The sequence below is a fragment of the Marmota monax genome, unplaced genomic scaffold, assembly GCF_021218885.2.
Source record: "Marmota monax isolate L192 unplaced genomic scaffold, Marmota_monax_Labrador192_F-V1.1 WCK01_AAM20220418_F8-fsc00186, whole genome shotgun sequence".
Lineage (NCBI taxonomy): Eukaryota > Metazoa > Chordata > Mammalia > Rodentia > Sciuridae > Marmota > Marmota monax.
Window position 1 is genome coordinate 2,523,802 of NW_026694725.1, and position 20,523 is coordinate 2,544,324.

The following is a 20,523-nucleotide window of genomic DNA, read 5'->3' on the forward strand; positions in this document are numbered from 1 at the left end:
GCCTGTTTAATGACCATATGGTTTCTTTTTGTTGTCTGTGTAATCTACACAAACACCATAAACAACCTGCCACAAGCAGAAGGAGGAGGATACAAAATGCCACAATACCAAGCCATTGGTAAAATTGTACCACCGATGACACCGTTGGCAAAGACACCCTGGTACTATTAAGAGTTACAATTTGTTGTCTCAATAGATTAGTTAAATTTTGAAACTTTACATTCCATGTGCCATTAAGCATGGCTCCTAGTTGTCTGGAAAGATCTGCTGCTTGAGAAATATTATCATAACGCATAGAAGTGATACACAGTTCAGGTAAGTTCTATAAGTAGCTTAAAGCAGAGGAATCCATTAATATGTCTATTTCTTATTGAAGTAAACCGACTCTTTGGTTGAGCATCAGAATTCCATTTCTAAGATGATCATTAATAATGTTTTGTGTTTGTAAAGCTTTTGCTACTTGTTGAATTACATTCTTTATTGATGCAGCAGTTTGTACAGTTTGTGTGATAGCTATCGCAGAAGCTGTAGTAGCAGCAGCAGAAACAGCAACAGCTGTGATGATGGCAGCTGTAATTCCAAAGTTTCGTTTGGTTCTCAGTAATACTGGAAATTCTTCTATTTTTGTCTTCACTGGCACTGGGATGAAGGTAGGAATTCTGGCAATGATACCTGCATTCCAGCAGGCACCAAGAAAACAATTTTTCTGAACAATTTAATACATTATCCTGAACAGAATTATTAGATATAATGAAAAGGAAAGGTGAAAGTAAACAAACAGGAGTAGCTTTGAAATCTATATATTTAGTCTTATTTATCTGTACATTGGTCTCAAATGTAGTACTAGTATTATAATTGTAAGACCCATTAAACATTGATCCTCCTTTTATAAATCCTACAGGTGAAATATCCATACAAGCCCTTTGTCCACAAAGTGACCAAATATTAAATGGATCTGATGTAATGGCTTGACTAGGATTTTGATAAGTAAAATTGTTTCCTTTAAATGTTTCATTTGAAAAGGTGTTAAATCTAGGAGTAAATGTAAATCCAGGAGTTAAGTAATGGGCGGAACCTTGTTCCAAGCAACCTGACCATGTCGGTGGCCAGGTTTTTTCTGGGCTCCAACATCGCTGAGCCCAAGATTTTTGTACTGGCTCAGTGTGAGTACTCTTGCTACTAAACCTAGGAGTAACTCCTGTAATACCAGTTACATTACCAAATCCAGCATAGGTATTATTTATGGGCCAGAACTTTCCTACAGTTTGATTCCCTAATCTAATGCAAGGCTGGGTAGTATTAATAACTGTGCAATCCTATCTCCTGGTGATATTACTGAGATAACCCTTGGAGAACTAGCTATAATTTTTATCTCACCTTCATAATCGGGATCAATTACCCCAGGACTTATCATAAGTCCTTTTAGTGTAGAAGAACTGCATTCTAATAATAAGCCTACTGTTTCTTGGGGAAGAGGTCCTTTTACCCCTGTGGGAATTATTTGAACTCCCATCTCTGGAGTTAGTACTGCTCTGGTGGAGGTGCAGATGTCCAATCGTGCGCTCCCTCTGGTATATGTGCTAAGGGAGTTAATGGATAATGTGTCCTGGGCACTACCCTGATGGTGTTGCTGGGTTCCTTCAATTCCCCGTATATTTGTGGTTGTGGGCTCCGGGGCATTGGGCCCCCCTGTCTGTTTTTTGGCAACGGAGTACCCTCTACAGTAGTCTGAGAACGGCATTCACTAGCCCAGTGTTTTCCTCTACAACATTGTGGGCAAACACCTGGTATTTTTTTTTTTTTGATCATCTCCAGTTTTGTTACTTGTTTTAAACCCTCCTCCTATGGGGCAACTCCTTTTAAAATGTCCTGCTTGACCACAATTATAACATGTTTTTGGCCTGGCACCTAAAGCCTGTTGTACTCCTTGGGTTACTGCAGCTGCCAAGACTTGCCCCTGTACCACTGACTCATTAATATCTCTACACAATTTAATGTATGCATTTAAGTCTTTATGTTTCCAAGGTCGAATAGCCTCCCTACACCATCTATTGGCTTGTTCATAAGCTAGCTGTTTTATTAATGGCATTGCTTGTTCTACATCCCCAAAGACTCTGCTTGCTGTTTGCATAAGCCTATCCACAAACTCTGGGTGCGTAAAGCTCATTGGCTCCTTGTATCACCTTAGATAGCTGACCTTGTAAATCCCCTTGTCTTTGTAGGGTTTTCCATGCCTTAACTGTTGCTGAAGCAACCTATAAATATATAGCAGGATCATATCCAGCTTGTTGTTGTTGACCCTCATAAGGTCCTTCTCCTAGTAACATGTCTAAATTTCTCTGTGGATACCTGGCTGCTGCATTTTGCTTGGCAGTCTCCACACACAATTCCTGATTAGTAACTTTCCATAACAGATATTGTCCTCCACTTAGCACAGCTTTGCACATGCTAGCCCAATCTGCTGGTGTCAAGTTTAAACTTGCAATGGATTCAACCATGCTTACGGTAAAAGGGGCTTGAGGACCATAGGCTGCTACAGCTTCTTTTAACTGCTTTACAGTTTTAAAACCCAAAGCCTGGTGATATTGTTGCCCTTCCACATCCTCAGGTACAGGGCATGCTAATCTTCGAGGTCCTGTCTCAGGATCCCATCTATCAATTGCAGAAGGTGGGGGGCCACCCAGCATATGTTGTCCCCATATACATAGGTGGAGCTGTTGGTTGAATACTTATGCCCTCTGGTGATAGAAAGGGGTTAGTAGCAGCCTTTTGTTGTAACTCCTCCCCTGATAGTCCCTCCTCTTCTGAACTTTCTTCCCCTTTCTGACTAGCTCGAGAGATTTCCTCTTTTACTTGGTCTAAGATGTCTTCTTGTTCCTCTATTATAGTCTGAACTGAAGGCTTTGGACTAAGCAAACAAGATCGTATCAACGTCCATAATGTAATGTGCCAACTGGCAGAGTTCCTGGGCTTTTCTTTTCTGTCTTTTTAAAATCTTCACCATGATGGTCCCATTGTGGTATATTTAACAACCCCTCCTCTAAGAACCATGAGCTACATTTTTGTATCGTGTCAACATATGCCCTAACTGTTCTTGGTTTTACTGGGGTGCCTCCTTCCTTTAGCAATTTACTTAACACCCTTTCGGTTTGATTTTTACTAACTTCTGATCCCATATTTTCGTAACAAAGACAACACAACACACTAAGATAAAACGAAACAAAAACACACTGTATCAATTTTTTCTATTTTCTTGAAATGGCCATCTGTCCTTTTACCCTATCTGCTCCTCAGGGGTGAGCAGCTTTCCTCCCGTCCTATCTATTTCTAGGGACAGGCAGCTTACCTTGTCACTTACTCCCGAGCATCCCAGAGTTCCCTGTATGGGCCACCACTTGCCACAGTCCAGCTGGGCAAAGTAACCGAGAGGTGACAAGCAACTGTGAAGGTTGAAGCAGGAACTGCTTTATTGCGGAACAGCAGTGGTATATATATCTAACTGATTTACATAAAGCATGACTCCATTAGCATCATCCAATCATAGCATTGCTCTCCTACAGATACAGCAATCAGCCAATAAGGAGTCCCCACCATCTTGATGGCTTGGTGGCGTTGCTTCACAAACCACTCCTCCTGGCAAACTGCCAGGCGCCATCTTGACTTGGTCGTGGCCTCCAACAGCTGAGCAACTCAGTAAGACCCCATCTCTAGTAAAATACAAAATAGGTCTAGGGATATGGCTCAGTGGTTGAGTGCCCCTGAGTTCAATCCCTGGCACCTCTCCACCCCCACAAAAAGTGTCTTATGGATATACATGATGGTGAGATTCACTGTGGTATATTCATATATGTACAGAGGAAAATTAGGTCAGATTCATTCCACTGTTCTTTCCTTATCCCATCCCTCATCCTTCCTCTTCAATCCCTTAATTTATTCCATTGATCTTTCTTTTATTTTTTATAACTCCTTATTTTAGATTAGCTTTTGCATATCAGAGAAAACATTTGACATTTGACTTTTTGGTACTGGCTTATTTCACTTAGCATGATAGTCTCCAGATCCATCCATTTACCAACAAATGCCATCATTTTGTTCTTCTTTATGGCTTATACTCCATTGTATTTATAAACCACATTTTCTTTATCCATTTATCTATTTAAAGGCACCTCGTTTAGTTTCATAGCTTGGCTATTGTGAATTGTGCTGCTATAAACATTGAGGTGGCTGTGTCACTGTAGTATGCTGATTTGAAATCTTTTGGATAAATACCAAAGAGTGGGATAGCTGGGTCATATGGTGATTCCGTTCCTAGTTTTTTGAGGAGTCTCCATACTGTTTTCCAGAATGGTTGCACTAATTTGTAGTCCACCAACAATGTGTGAGTGTACCTTTCCCCCCACAACCTTGCCAATATTTATTGTTATTTATATTTTTGATAATGGCCATTTTGACTAGAGTGAGATGAAATCTCAATGTAGTTTTTATTTGCATTTCCCTATTTTCTAGAGATGTTGAACATTTTTTTCATGTATTTGTTGACCATTTGTATTTCTTCTTTTGAGAAATTTTTGCTTGGTTCTTTTGCTAATTGATTGATTTATTTGTTCTTTTTGGCATTAAGTTTTTTTGAGTTCTTTGTATATTCTGGATATTAATGCTCTATCTGAGGAGCAGGTGGCAAAGATTTTCTCTCATTCTGTAGGCTCTTCACATTCTTGATTGTTTCCTTTGCTATGCAGAAGCTTTTAATTAGATGACATCCCACTTAGTGATTTTTTAGTTTATTTCTTAAGCTTTAGGAGTCTTATGGAGGAAGTCAGTTCCTAAGCTGACACGTTGGAGTGTTGGGCCTACATTTTCTTCTAGCAGTTGCAGGGTTTATGGTCTAATTCCTAGGTCTTTGATCCACTTTGAGTTGATTTTGTGCAGAGTGAGAGATAGGGGTTCAATTTCATTCTGTTATGTATGAATTTCCTGTTTTCCCAGCACCATTCATTATAAAGGCCCCCCTAATGTATGTTTTTGGCAGTTTTTTCCAGTATGAGATAACTGTATTTATGTGGGTTTGTCTCTGGGTATTTTATTCTATTCCAATTGTCTTAATGCCTGTTTTGTGCCAAAACTGTTTTTGTTTCTATAGCTCTGTGGTATAAGTTGAGGTCCAGTATTGTGATGTCTCCTGCTTCACTTTTCTCCTTAAGGATTTCTTTGGTTCTTCCTCTTCTTCTTATTCTTTTTTTTCAAATAAATTTTATAACTGCTTTTATAATTCTGTGAAGAATATCATTGGAATTTGATGGGAATTTCATTAAATCTGTATAGTGCCCTTCATAGTGTGGTTATTATGACAAAATTAATTCTGCCTATCCAGAAACATGGGAGTCTTTCCATCTTCTAAGGTTTTCTTCAATTTCTTTCTTTAGTGTTCTGTAGTTTTCCTTTGTAGAAGTTCTTTACCTGTTTTGTTAGATTGAGTCCCAAGTATTTAGTATTTTTTTGAGGCTATTGTGAGTGGGATAGTTTTGATATATATATTTTAGCAGATTGATCATTGGAGTATAGGAACATAATTGATTTATAAGTGTTGATTTTGTATTTTGTTGTCTTGATGAATTAATTTATGAGATCCAGAAGTCTTCTGGTGGAGTTTTTTGGGTCTTCTAAATATAGGATCATGTCATCAGCAAATGGAGATACTTTGAACGCATCTTTTCCTATTTGTAATCTCTAATTTCCTTCTCTTGCCTATTGCTCTGATAGAGTTTCAAGGACTGTGTTGAATAGGAATGGTGACAGTGGTCATCCTTGTCTATAGAGGAAATGCTTTCAGTTTTTAGAGGAAATTCTTCCAGTTTTTCCTCATTCAGTATAATGTTGGCCATAGGTTTGCATATAAACCTTTACAATGTAGAGGTAAATTCCTTCTATCACTAGATTTTCTAGTGTTTAGAACATGAATGGCTGTTGTACTTTGTCAGATGTTTTTTTTTTTCTGGATGTATTGAGATAATCATGTGATTCTTGTTTTTAATAAAATCTGTTGATGTGGTGAATTACATTTATTGATTTCTGTACATTGAACCAACATTGCATCCGTGGACTGAAACCCACTTGATCATGGTACAATATATTTTAAATATGTTTTTGTATGCAGTTTGTCAATATTTTATTACGAATTTTTGCAACTATGTTTATTAAGGATGTCGATCTGAAGTTTTCTTTGATGTGTCTTTGTCTGGTTTTGTAATTGATGACTGGTTTTGTAGAATGGGTTTGGCAATATTCTTTCCTTTTCTATCTTATGGACTAATTTGAGGGGAATTGGTGTTAGTTATTCTTTAAAGGTGTGGTAGAACTTGGCTGAGCTCATCTGGTCCTGGGCTTTTCCTTGTTGTAAGGCTTTTGATAGCTGCTTCAAGTTCATTACTTGATATTTATCTCTTTAAGTTTTCTATATGTTCCTGGTTCAATTTGAGTAGGTCATATGTCTCTAGGAATTTGTCAATATTATCAAGATTTTCTAGCTTATTGGAATATAAATTTTCAAAATAGTTTCTGATGATCTTCTGGATTTCTGTAGTGTCTATGGTGATTTATCCTTTTTCGTCTCACATTTTGTTTATTTGAGTTTTTCTTTCTTTTGGTTAGTTTGGCTAAGGGTTTATAAATTTTGTTTATTCTTTTAAAAAACAAACTTTTTATTTTATTGATCTTTTGTATTTTTATTTTTATTTTTTATTGGTTGTTCAAAACATTACAAAGCTCTTGACATATCATATTTCATAAATTAGATTCAAGTGGGTTATGAACTCCCATTTTTACCCCAAATACAGATGATCTTTTGTATTTTTTAAATTCTCTGATTTTAATTATTTTCTGTCTTCTACTAATTTTGGTGTTGGTTTGTTCTTTTTCTGGGGCCTTGAGATGTAATGTTAGATTATTTATTTGTTATTGTGCTATTCTCTCTCTCTCTTTTTTCTCATTAAACTTTTGTTTTAATGGGTCTCAAAATTCTGTGACAGATTTTTGGTCAAGTTGTTTCCATTAAAAAGTACAGATTTTAAAAACTAATAACTTAAAACTGCCACACACAAAAAACCAGGATAGTTCACAAAACATTTTCCTTTCCTTCTGAAAGTTTTATGATGCATTGTTATCATTAACCAGTCTTTTACTATTAAACTTAAATGGCCAATTGAGACAAACAGTTCTGAGACCATTCTTCCACCACTGATTAAGATTGGGGTGGCAGGTATTAGGGGTAATATTCATTTAGTCTTCTGAGCTTTCTGGGCAGACTTGGTGACCTTGCCAGCTCCAGCAGCCTTCTTGTCCACTGCCTTGATGACACCCACAGCAACTGTCTGCCTCATATCATGAACAGCAAAATGACCCAGAGGAGGATAGTCAGAGAAACTCTCAACACACATGGGCTTTCCTGGAACCATATCAACAATGGCAGCATCACCAGATTTCAAGAATTTAGGGCCATCTTCCAGCTTCTTACCAGAATGGTGATCAATCTCTCAGCTCAGCAAACTTGCAAGCAATGTGAGCTGTGTGACAATCCAGTACAGGAGCATAGCCAGCACTGATTTGGTCTGGATGGTTCAGGATAATCACCTGAGCACTGAAACCAGCTGCCTCCAATGATGGGTCATTTTTGCAACATTGCCACATCGAACATCTTTGACAGACACATTCTTGACATTGAAGCCCTCATTGTCTCCAGGAAGAGCTTCACTCAGAGCTTTATGGTACATTTCAACAGATTTTACTTCAGTTGTGACATTGACTGGAGCAAAGGTGACCACCATGCCAGGCTTGAGAACATCAGTCTCCACTCAGCACACAGGGACAGTACCAATACCACCAATTCTGTAGACATCCTGGAGGGACAGACGCAAAGACTTGTCATTTGGATGAGTTGGTGGCAGGATGCAATTTAAAGCTTCAAGCAGTGTGGTTCCACTGGCACTGCCATCTTTAAGGGTGACTTTCAATCCCTTGAACAAAGGCATGTTAGCACTTGGCTCCAACATGTTGTCACCATTCCAACCAGAAATTGTCACAAATGCTACTGTGTCAAAATTGTAGCCAATTTTCTTAATGTATTTGCTGACTTCCTTAACAATTTCCTTATATCTCTTCTGACTGTAGGGTGGCTCAGTGGAATCCATTTTGTTAACACGAACGATTAGTTGTTTCACACCCAGTGTGTAGGCCAGAAGGGTATGCTCACAGGTCTGCCCATTCTTGGAGATGCCAGCTTCAAATTCATCAACACCAGCAGCAACAATCAGGACAGCACAGTCAACCTGAGATGTGCCTGTAATCATGTTTTTGATAAAGTCTCTGTGTCCTGGGGCATCAATGATAGTCACGTAATACTTGCTGGTCTCAAATTTTCACAGGGAGATGTCAATGGTGATACCACGCTCACGTTCAGCTTTCAGTTTATCCAAGACCCAGGCATACTTGAAGGAGCCCTTTCCCATCTCAGTAGCTTCCTTCTCAAATTTTTCAATGGTTCTTTTGTGGATCCCACCACATTTGTAGATCAGATGGCCAGTAGTGGTAGACTTGCCCAAATCTACATGTGCAATGATGAGAGTCTTTTCCTTTCGCATTTTGGCTTTGATTTAGCGGTGGTTTTCACAACACCTAAGTTCTGGCAGCAAACCCAATGCGAAAAAGCTCATTCTATTCTCTTAATGTGTGAGCTCCATGCTATGAACTTTACTCTTAGAACTACCTTAATTCTATCCCAGAAATTTTGGTATGTTGTATCCTTAGTCTTATTTACTTCTAAGAATTTTTAAAAATTTCTCTCTTGATTTCTTTTGCTATTATTCATCATTCAAAAGTGTATAACTTAATCTCCATGTATTAGAATGGTTTCTGTCATTTATCATTGAATCTAATTTCATTCATTGTGATCTGATAGAATGCAAGTATTATCTCGATTTTTTACAATCATCTTAAGGTTCAACTACCGGTGCATCCTACTCAAACTCAGTCACATTGTTATTGATAGGATTTAGGCCTTCATGGGTTGTTGAACTGAGAACAGTTCCTTACTGGCTGTTGGCTAGAGACCTCATTCAGTTTTTTGCCACAAGAATCTCTATAACACAACTCACAACATCACAACTGGCTTCATCAGAGTAAGCAAGCAAGAAAGCAAGATAGGTCAACAAGAGAGAAGCCAGTCTTCTTTTTATTTTATTTTAATTTTTATTAGAGCATTGTAATTATACATATAGTTGGGCTCATTCTGACAAAATCATACATGCATGGAATTTGATTTACTCCATTCCAGTCCCTGGTATGCCTCCTCTTTTCTTCCCTTTCTTCCTTCCTCCCCCTATTCACCTTCCTCTACTCTACTGACCTTCCTTTTACTTGTTAATTGGTTTATTTGTGATTGGTAGTCTATCCACATACATAAAGTTGGAATTCACTGAGGTATATTTATACATGCACATAGTGTGATTTTGTTAAATCTATTCCATATTCTCTCCTTTTTCCTGTCCCTCCTCCATCCCTCTCCATCACCAGAGTCTTTTTGAAGCCTAATCTCTTATGTGAAGTCTCATCATTTTTTCCAAATTCTATTTGTTAGAGTCAAGTTATTATTTCAACCCTCACTCAAGGTGGGGATTACACAAGGGCATAAATACCAGAAGGCTGAAATAATTGGGGCATTTTAGAGGTGGCTGCTAACTACAGTCTATTTGTTTCTAAGATAAATAAGAATGCTTCCTAAGGGATTGAAGAAGAGAGAGAAGATTCTTCCACTGGCCTGATGACTGTGTGATCTGTAACTAAGATGGGGAGGCTGGACCCTTCCCAGCTTTAGACACATTTATATCCAGAGTTTTCAGAAGGTCTGTTCCCAGTGGTGTGTCCAGAGCTGGGTCCTACCAGCTAATGAGATATAATTGTGAGGTCTTTCCAACTCCATGTTTAGTGGTGCCATAAATACTTAATGGCCACATTATGGGCATTATGGCTCATGCCTGTAATTTTAGCTACTCGGGTGGCAGAAGGATCACAAGTTTGAAGTCAGCCTTGGCAACTTAGTGAGACCTGGTCTCAAAATGGAAAAAAAAAAAAGGATTGGGGAAGTAGTTCAGTGGTAGAATGCTGTTGGATTCAATTCTGAGTATCTCTCTCATTTACACACACACACACATACACACACACAGCCACAGTGGGGATATTTACACCCCCCCCCCAAAATAAATAAATGATATATGTCAGGAATTCTTTTTTCCCCAGAGTTAATTTTAGAATATTATCAGCATACCACATATGGTCTCCTAACCTTATGCACTGTGTCTGTGTCTGTCTTGCAGGTATGGAGCTGAGGTTGAGTGGAGGCCACCGCTGTGAGGGGAGAGTAGAGGTGAAGCACCAAAAAAAATGGTGCAGTGTATTGAATCTCCAGTGGCACTTGAAGGAGGCAACTGCGGTGTGCAGACAGTTGGGATGTGGAGCTGCTGTTGAGGTTCTTAGAAGGGCCCATTTTGAGCCAAGTGTTGGGCCCATTTGGCTTCTAACTCTTCGCTGTCAAGGGACAGAGCTAACTATCAATGATTGTGCACACTTTCAATTGAAAACCTCTGATCAATATATCTTATTCCGTGGTATGGAAATTGGAGTCATCTGCTCAGGTAAGGCCTGTAAGGTCTGGTGGGGATCCTGAGTGGGAACGCCTGTGTCATTCTTGGGAAGACTATGGAATATAACACTGTTGCCTTTTGAGTATACTTGAGCCTTCTGTCTCAGAGTGATTCCTAGAGCATTATGGACTCAAAGGAACATAAGGACTTACTTAGCCCTAGATAGTAAAGATTTCAGAACTTAGGGTCACTCCCTCCTTCAAATCTCTGTGATGCATCTTAAGAGGCAGGGAGGTGGGGATCACAGAGTCTAACTTGGAAGCTAGATGATCTGTGTTGTGAAGCTGCTCTACAACTATCTACCTTAGGACATGGAGATCTCTGTGAGTCTTTTTTCCTTAGTTATTGAATGAAGCTCTGGGCCTCAGTTTTCCCTAGGGTACTTTGTAAGCATGAGGATCCCTGATTTATGGTCAAGTCATGTTTTGGTAGAAGTATTCATGGTTCTGAAATAGAACTTGTTCAGGAATATTTAGAAGATTGGACATAAAGTCATGTCCAAGCCCTAAGAATCCACAAAGGATTTATTTTATTTTTTTAATATTTGTTTATTTTTTTAATTGTACACAATACTTTATTTTGTTTATTTATTTTTATGTGGCACTGAGGATTGAACCCAGGGCCTTGCGTGTGCTAGGCAAACGCTCTACTGCTGAGCCACAACTCCAGCCCACACACAGGGTTTATTAAAATGCATTTGGGGTAATTCCTAAACATAATCAGAAGACTATAGGACATCCCTCATATCCCAGTCCTGCTATAAAACTTGTCTGTCTTCAATTTCCAGAATCATAGGCAAGAGTCTAGAGCCACGAACTAATCCAAAGATATTAGTTTTCTTTAACTCCACACATCTGAGCCCAGATAAGTAGGATGGGCTTCTGGAACCCAGGGCTTCAGGTAAAGGAGTATCTCTGTCTTTTCTAGGTTATCTTACAGGATGCAGCCATTTTAGCTTTGTGGGTATTGTTGGTAGTGGGTTCTCAGATTTAACATTTTAGGGAGTTATAGTGAAGTCAATTTAAAAGGGACAGTGTTTTTTTTTTCCTTCCTGATCCTTTGGTTTCTTGCTACATTGGCCCATTTGAGTTCCTGTAAGTGTTATGCTTGAATTCGGGACCCCCAAAAGACCACTTCTGCAGTCTGGCTGGGCACAAATCACGAGCCACTGAAGCAGGAACAAACTTTATTTCTGAACTCCACCAGCACACTCCACACACACTCCCTGGAAACTCTCCCGAACACCACGCAGCTCCTCCAGGAACCAACAACTGGAAATCCCTCTTCCGGAAATCCCTCCTCCTGCACTTCCCCAACCAATGGGAACTCTCTGGGAATCCCCACAAGAACTCCAAAGTAGCAGGCCGAGGCAGACAGTAAAAGTCTAATATACAACTGAATCAATCCAGCATCATCTTAATGGCTTGCCTCTCAACCAATACTACTGGCAAAATGCCAGGGGCCATTCTGACTTGGCTGTGGCTCTCAGCATCTCCCCCTTCTGTTGAATTAAACAACAAGCAATGTGGCTTAGGGACCGTGACTGTTAAGTTGTCCAATACACATATGGTCTTACCCATCATTGGATGAGCTGACCTCAAGACGTCAGCCTCCTGTCTTAGGTTGGTACCACTGCAATTGGATCTTACCCATCAGTGACTACCAGTCCAGCATGCAGCTATACTTGTGGATAGGCTTATGCACCAGTGTGTGTGGGGGGGTGAGGTTCTTTGCCTCACCTCTGTTGGCCCCCAAATTTGGCCTTGGTGCCAGTGGGGGGGTGAGGTTCTTTGCCTCACCTCTGTTGGCCCCCAAATTTTAGACCATCACTTGCAGAAGGGAGGAGGATACAGAAATGCCACGACACCAAGCCAATTGATGGCTCCTATGGAAAAATTGTACCACCAGTGACACCATCAGCAAAGATACGCCAGCACTACCACAATTCGCTGCACCAACAGATAGTTCACAATGCATACAAGTGATTCATAGTCCAGGCAAGTTCTGCAAGCAGTTCAAAGCAGAGGAATCTATCAATGTGTCCATTTCCTCCCAAAGTAAATTGACTCCTTGATTGAGCATTACTTTTTGAGTTATTATTCATTGATTCATCAGTTTATATAGTTTACTGTGATAGCTATCGAAGAAGCTGTAGTTTGGTTTTATCTTTGTCTTCACCAGCACTAGGATGAAGATAGGAATTCTGGCAATGATGGCTAAAAAAAAAATTATGTAACATTCCAACAGGCACTAAGAAAACAATTTTCTGAACAATTTACATTATCCTGAACAGACTTATTAAATATAATGAAAAGGAAAGGTGAAAGTAAACAAACAGATCTGTTAACCTCCTTATTTGTTCACATATTAAAACAATACTCAACAGCTGTTTACCCAATTTAAATTAAACCATTTAAATCACATGAATAAAAAAAATTTGGATCCATTTTTTCATGAGCGTTTCTCATATATGATATATGGACATACACACATACAGACATACAACACAAAACACAAGTGTGCACACATAACATACAACAATAAGACAATAGTAAAGGGCTTGTAGCTTTACACAGATGAAATCTCCATTGAAATGTTTAAAAACTCCACAGTCAAAAAATAAAACTGATCAGAAAAACATTAATCTAGGTCTGTATGAGCTCAAAAAATAAAATCGAACTTTATGATGTAGGAAAGGGCAATAATAAAATAGATATTAAAGAAACAATAAGAGAGGTAAATAGGGAGCCTACACCCTGGGAACAAATCTTTACTCCTCACACTTCAGATAGAGCCCTAATATCCAGAGTATACAAAGAACTCAAAAAATTAGACAATAAGAGAACAAACAACCCAATCAACAAATGGGCCAAGGACCTGAACAGACACTTCTCAGAGGAGGACATACAGTCAATCAACAAGTACATGAAAAAATGCTCACCATCTCTAGCAGTCAGAGAAATGCAAATCAAAACCACCCTAAGATACCATCTCACTCCAGTAAGATTGGCAGCCATTATGAAGTCAAAACAACAACAAGTGCTGGCGAGGATGTGGGGAAAAGGGTACACTTGTACATTGCTGGTGGGACTGAAAATTGGTGCAGCCAATTTGGAAAGCAGTATGGAGATTTCTTGGAAAGCTGGGAATGGAACCACCATTTGACCCAGCTATTCCCCTTCTCGGTCTATTCCCTAAAGACCTAAAAAGAGCATGCTACAGGGACACTGCTACATCGACGTTCATAGCAGCACAATTCACAATAGCAAGACTGTGGAACCAACCTAGATGCCCTTCAATAGACGAATGGATAAAAAAAATGTGGCATTTATACACAATGGAGTATTACTCTGCATTAAAAAATGACAAAATCATAGAATTTGCAGGGAAATGGATGGCATTAGAGCAGATTATGCTAAGTGAAGCTAGCCAATCCCTAAAAAACAAATGCCAAATGTCTTCTTTGATATAAGGAGAGTAACTGTGGTGAGCCGCTTCTGCTGTTTCTGCAGACTATGGTCGCCATTACAAGATGGCGCTGGCTCCGCTGTGGTCTGTGACAAACAACTCCTTATTTGGGAGAGTTGGCGCGTGGTTTTTCACCACCCTATGAGAAAGCTCCACGTGGCAGCTTCGCATTGGGGCTTGAGATGCTTTATTAAGGCTGGGAGAGGCATCCGGGGGAGAGAAGAAGAAATATCAAAGGCCTGAATAAACTGCTGAAAGAAGATTCCTGAGTTGCGTCTTCCTTGCGGGCAAGGGGTCGCGACAAGTGGTGCCGAAACCCGGGAACCAGAACTTTCAGCAGTCAGGGGTGGTGCACCAGTTAGTCCCAGGATCGCACGGAACCGTTGTGGGTCCCTGAACGCCTGACAAGAAGAGTCTTGACATCAACCGACCAGCAACAAGAGATACCACAGCAATCCCGTGATGAGGATCTTCACTCTGCTACGTGCTCTGGTTCTGGTGCTGGTGCCGATGGCACAGACGACACCAATGCAGTGGTGGGCAGTGGCACGGGCTTGGCCAATGCTGATGCCGGTTCATGGTAATTCTAGTGTCCTCCCCACTCTTTTCTCTACCTCATGTGAGATGTCTGCTCCCTGTGCCTCTCCTAGAGGGGACATGGAGAGCATTTTTATCAATCTCAAGTTAATCTCACAGGAGTTTTTTGTTTCAGCCTTGGAAACGCTAATTGCATCAGCCTTAAGACCAAAAATTTGACTAACTGGGAGGACCCATTGTGGTCCAGTCAGGTCTCAGGGAGCATTATCAGTGCCGTACTTAGCCAAGTAGTTTCGGGGAAGCAATCAGGCTCAGGGACCCCCGCAAATAGCTCTGCTTTAAACATAACTACCTTGGCTATTATCTCCAAGGTACTAATCCCAGTGCCTCCTTCTTCTAATAGTACTTACAATGCCACTCATTTCAAGGCCTCCCCTTACTGTACCCCTAATCTTGGTTTCCCCCCAACATTTACACCTTGTCAGGATCATTCTTGGGAGAAACATCAAGTTGCTAAAGGTTTCTCCCTTTCCCCCTCTCTTAAGAGGCATGTTTATAACTTTAACAACAGTGCCAACTCCTCTATAGGAGTAGGTTGGTCCTGGTTTCAATGGCTGATTTCCAATGAGAAGGGGGCTTCAGCCGATATTTCTGCATTGGCTCAATTGCTGGGAGGGAGCCAAAAGCTGGCTGGCTAATGTTTCTGGCACTGTTAGGGAGAGTGAACGAGGTAATAGACTTACATCTGTTTCGTTCAACTCTCTGCTATGTAATGCCACATTGCCCCCTGCAATGGTCTGTGTCCAATCCCCGTTCTTGCTCCTTTTGGCTAATGACACCTCGTCGGGGATGCTGGATTGTTCTAGTGTTACCTGTCTCTTATCTGAGTGTTGGAATGGTTCTTGGACTGTAGCAGTGGTTATGAAAATTCCAACTTTTGTCCCAATCCCAGTCACTGCGGACCCAGATAAATTCCCCATTGTTGAGCTACTTAGAGTCCGCAGAGATTTTGGAATTACGGCAGCTATAGTGACAGCTGTGGCAGTGTCTGCTGCTGCAGCGGTTACGGCCGGAGTGGCCATGGCCAGTCAAGTACAAACTGCTGCCACCATTAATCAAGTTGTTCAACAAACTTCCACCATACTTGAATCGCAAAATACAATTAATCAACATATTTTGTCAGGGATTTTAGCTGCCAACCAAAGAATAGATTTACTCCAAGCTCAGGTAGAAGAATTGGCTGACTTGGTGCTTTTGGGTTGTGTTGACCAACGTGCACATTTATGCATAACCTCTGTCAGATTTAATGATTCCAGGAATGCCTCCCGCATCATTGGCAAATATTTGGCTGGAAATTGGTCCATGGCAGCGGAAGACATGATCCAGTCTCAACTAACCCAGATAGCTGTCTTGAACAGTACTCGTGTCGATCCTGTGACTTTGGGTCAATTCACCGATTGGATATCTTCTGCTTTTTCCTTATTCAAAGAGTGGGTGGGGGTAGGCATTTTTGGTGCAATGTGTTGCTTCGGTATGTTCCTCTGTTTGTGGTTTCTCTGTCGCCCTAAGGCCCGCAGTGCTCACGATAAGGCTATGATCATACAAGCTCTTGCAGCTTTAGAAAATGGCAACTCACCTCAAGTCTGGCTTGCGCATCTTAAACAGTAAACCTTTGATATGGTCGTTACACCCCAAGTTATTATAACATTGCACTGGGATCGACATGACTTTCCTTGTTATTCTCTTAGTGTTGGAAAGCCCTTGCACTCTGCCGGTCTTACTGCCATTGCACGCAGATGGGTTTCCACACTAGTGCTTTTCTATCACCTTAAAGTCCGTGCCTTTCTTTCAGGGTGCTGTCAACTTGTTTGTCGTTATAAACAGCCACAGTTCAGCCTCAGCTATCCCCCTTCGTCCACCATCGTCACGATACAGGATGCGAGGCAAGGCACTACACTTGAGTGATCCTTGACGTGGACCTCAAGGAGAGCATGTCCTATTGCATGCGGGTTAGATGCGTCCACGCCCCGCCCCACGAAAAAAGGCTTCGGCTGATATGGCCTCAGATCTGGGGAAGGGCCCTCCTTAGGACTGAGCCATACTATGCAGCCACTTCTGCACAGTGGGATAGGACCTCTACTCTCGCCTGTATTGTTTTAAGAAAACAGAAAGGGGGAACTGTGGTGAGCCGCTTCTGCCATTTCTGCAGACTATGGTCACCATTACAAGATGGCGCTGGCTCCGCTGTGGTCTGTGACAAACAACTCCTTATTTGGGAGAGTTGGCGCGTGGTTTTTCACCACCCTATGAGAAAGCTCCACGTGGCAGCTTCGCATTGGGGCTTGAGATGCTTTATTAAGGCTGGGAGAGGCATCCAGGGGAGAGAAGAAGAAATATCAAAGGCCTGAATAAACTGCTGAAAGAAGATTCCTGAGTTGCGTCTTCCTTGCGGGCAAGGGGTCGCGACAAGTAACTAAGATCAGAGTAGGGACGAAGAGCAGGAGAAGAAGATTAACATTTAACAGGGATGAGAGGTGGGAGGGAAAGGAAGAGAGAAGGGAAATTGCTTGGAAATGGAAGGAGACCCTCAGGGTTATACAGTGGAGGGGGTAGAGAGAGAGGAGGGGAGGGGAGGGGAGAGGTGGGGAGGGGGGATGGTGGAGGATGGGAAAGGCAGAGGAGCACAACAGACACTAGTATGGCAATATGTAAATCAATGGATGTGTAACTGATGTGATTCTGCAATCTGTGTATGGGGTGAAGGTGGGAGTTCATAACCCACTTGAATCAAAGTGTGGAATATGATATGTCAAGAAATTTGTAATGTTTGAACAACAAGCAATAAAAAATTAAAAAAAATAAAATAAAATAGATATTGAAAAAAGACATCCTAGTTACCACCTGGGTTTGACTCTTTTTTGGATATCCCATCCTTTTTTTTAGTAACTTGCATATGAGTCTGAAGGTATTCCCACAAGCAAGCCTCAAGGTTTTTTACATTTGAAATAGGCCTTAATGGTGTTCATTATTCATTAGCCTCCAGGTGTGGGAGAATCACTGTTGCAGATGTAAGAATAGTCAAGCTGGAGCTCAGGATATCAGCTGTTATGGATTTGAGTCAAATCATCTTCTTTTTGGTCTGTAGAAATCCCTTTGGTTAATCTCTCTGGAATCCAAATCAGCTGCTGTTCTCCCTGTGGAAATACACAAACAGACCCTCGACTCCAGACAATCACTGGGTCAGAACCTTTCCATTGTCCTGTTAGAATATCCTTCCAAAGTACCTTGGGCTTATGTACATTTTTTGGACACATATGCCTTTCTGCAGCACTAAGCCCTGATGAATCCAAATTTAAAAAGTTTAGAGTAAAAAGCGTTATTTTAAGTTTATCTTTGGGGGATATATACCCCTTTCCAATTCCCTCTTTTTGCTTTAATAAGTACATTTTAATAGTTTGATGAGCTCTTTCAACTATGCCTTGTCCCTGTGGATTGTATGGGATTCCTGTTATATGAGTAATGCCAAATGATGAGCAAAATTGTTTAAAAGGGGTAGAAGTATAACCAGGGGCATTATCTGTTTTTAACTGTTTTGGAATGCCCACAGTGGCAAAATTTTTAAGCAATGAGCTAAAATATCTTTAGTTTTTTCTCCAGCATGAAGGGAGCCCATCAAAAATCCGGAAGAAGTATCAACTGTAACATGCAAATATTTTAATTTTCCAAATTCTGGCAAGTGTGTGACATCCATCTGCCAAATATGGTTAGGTATCAGTCCTCTAGGATTGACTCCAAGATTAACTTGTGGTAAAAATGTCACACAATTTTGACATTGTTTTATTATTTGTCTAGCTTGCTCCTTAGTTATTTTAAAATGCTTTTGTAAAGTATTAGCATTGACATGGAACCTTTTATGAAAATTTGTAGCTTCTTCTAGTGTAGAGAAAATATGTATGTCATGTGTAGTTTTATCTGCAAAATCATTGCCCAAACTAAGGGCTCCAGGCAATCCTGTATGTGCTCTGATATGTCCTATAAAGAATGGATCTTTTCTGTCCCAGATTAGACTTTGTATAGTGGAAAACAAAGAGAAAACAGTAGAGGAAGGGGAAATCCTATCAGCATCTTCAAGGGATACTATAGCATTAACTATATACTGACTATCAGAAAATAAATTAAATACAGAATCTTTAAAAATCACAAAAGCTTGTAATACTGCATTAAGCTCTACCTTTTGAGCTGATTGTTTGGGTACCAAAAATGTAAAAGTTTGATCAGGTGTAACTATTGCTGCTGTACCATTATTTGACCCGTCAGTGAATATATTTGTTTTTTTTTTTAATTTGTGACCTAACATTTTATTCTTTTTTTTATTGGTTGTTAAAAACATTACAAAACTCTTGACATATCATATTTCATATATTAGATTCAAATGGGTTATGGACTCCCATTTTTACCCGAAATACAGATTGCAGAATCTCAGTGAATATATTTGGAGCATTCATGATAGGGGTTTTTCTTGTCATTTTTGGAAAAACTACAGGATGTGAAGACCAAAAAGACAATAAAGGATTAGATGGTAAGTGATTATGAAATGAAACATTAGATTTACACATGATTATTGCCCAAGTATTTAACTCACTAGCTAACTCATCAATTTGATCCATAGTATATGGAGTAATAATTTTATTGGGAGAAATTCCAAACACTCTCTTTGCTGCTTTTATTCCTTTGAGTATTAATTGTCCTACAGCCTCAGGATACCTAGTAAGAATAGTGTTAGGAGAATAAGATAAATGTATCCACAATAATGGACCTTCTTGCCAAAACACTCCTGTAGGAATATTTTTTGTTGGTATTACAATAAATAATAAAGGCAAACTTATATCAATTCTATCCAAATGCATATTTTCCATATATTTTTCAATAATTTTTAATGCCTTTCTTGCTTCAGGCATCAACATGTGGGGTGAATTTGGGTCTGATGACCTTTTAGGATATCAAGTAAAGGTCCCAACTCTCCTGTTGGTATGCCTAGATAAGGCCTTATCCAATTTATGTCTCCTAATAACTTTTGAAAGTCGTTAAGTGATTTGAGTTGATCTACTCGTATTTGAATTTTTGGTGGACGGACCATGGTTGAGGATAATAGAACTCCTAAATAATTAATTGGAAAATTTAATTGTACTTTATCTATTGCTATCTCTAGATTATAATTTTTTAATAAGTTTGTAAGTGTGGCATAACATTCTAGCAATGTGTTTTTATCTTTGTGTGCTAATAGTACATCATCCATATAATGAAATATTTGTAGTTCAGGATTTTGATTTCTAAGTGGCTGGATTGCTTTGTTAACATAAATTTGACGCATAGTTGGGCTGTTAGCCATCCCTTGAGGGAGTACTTTCCATTCATATCTCTGATCAGGACCTTCATGATTCAGTGCAGGGATAGTAAATGCAAAACGTGGACTATCCTCAGGATGAATTGGAATTGAAAAAAAAAACCAATATTTAATATCTATAGCTAAAACATACCAGGTTTTTGGTAACGCAGACAATTGAGGAATCCCTGATTGAGCAGGTCCCATAATAACCATCTCATTATTAATGGCTCTTAAATCTTGCAATAATCTCCATTAACCACATTTCTTTTTAATGACAAAAATGGGAGTATTATAGGGAGATATGGAAGGTTGTATATGTCCCTCCGCTGATTGTTGTTTGACCAGGTCATGGGCTGCTTGTATCTTTTCTTTAGTCAGGGGCCACTGAGGAACCAATACTGGTCTTTCTGATTTCCAAGTAATTTTTATTGTCTCAGTGAC

General features: G+C 39.9%; 1 protein-coding gene and 1 pseudogene across 1 annotated transcript in view; one reads left to right on the forward strand and one right to left on the reverse strand.

Annotated features, from left to right (window-relative positions):
- Positions 1 to 20,523, forward strand: part of LOC124079022 (antigen WC1.1-like) — a 73,959-nt gene that overhangs the window by 9,053 nt on the left and 44,383 nt on the right. Inside the window, 1 exon segment of the mRNA XM_058572553.1 lies at positions 10,365 to 10,682. Within this exon segment, the coding sequence (XP_058428536.1) occupies positions 10,365 to 10,682 (318 nt within the window).
- Positions 7,000 to 8,633, reverse strand: LOC124079023 (elongation factor 1-alpha 1-like; annotated as a pseudogene).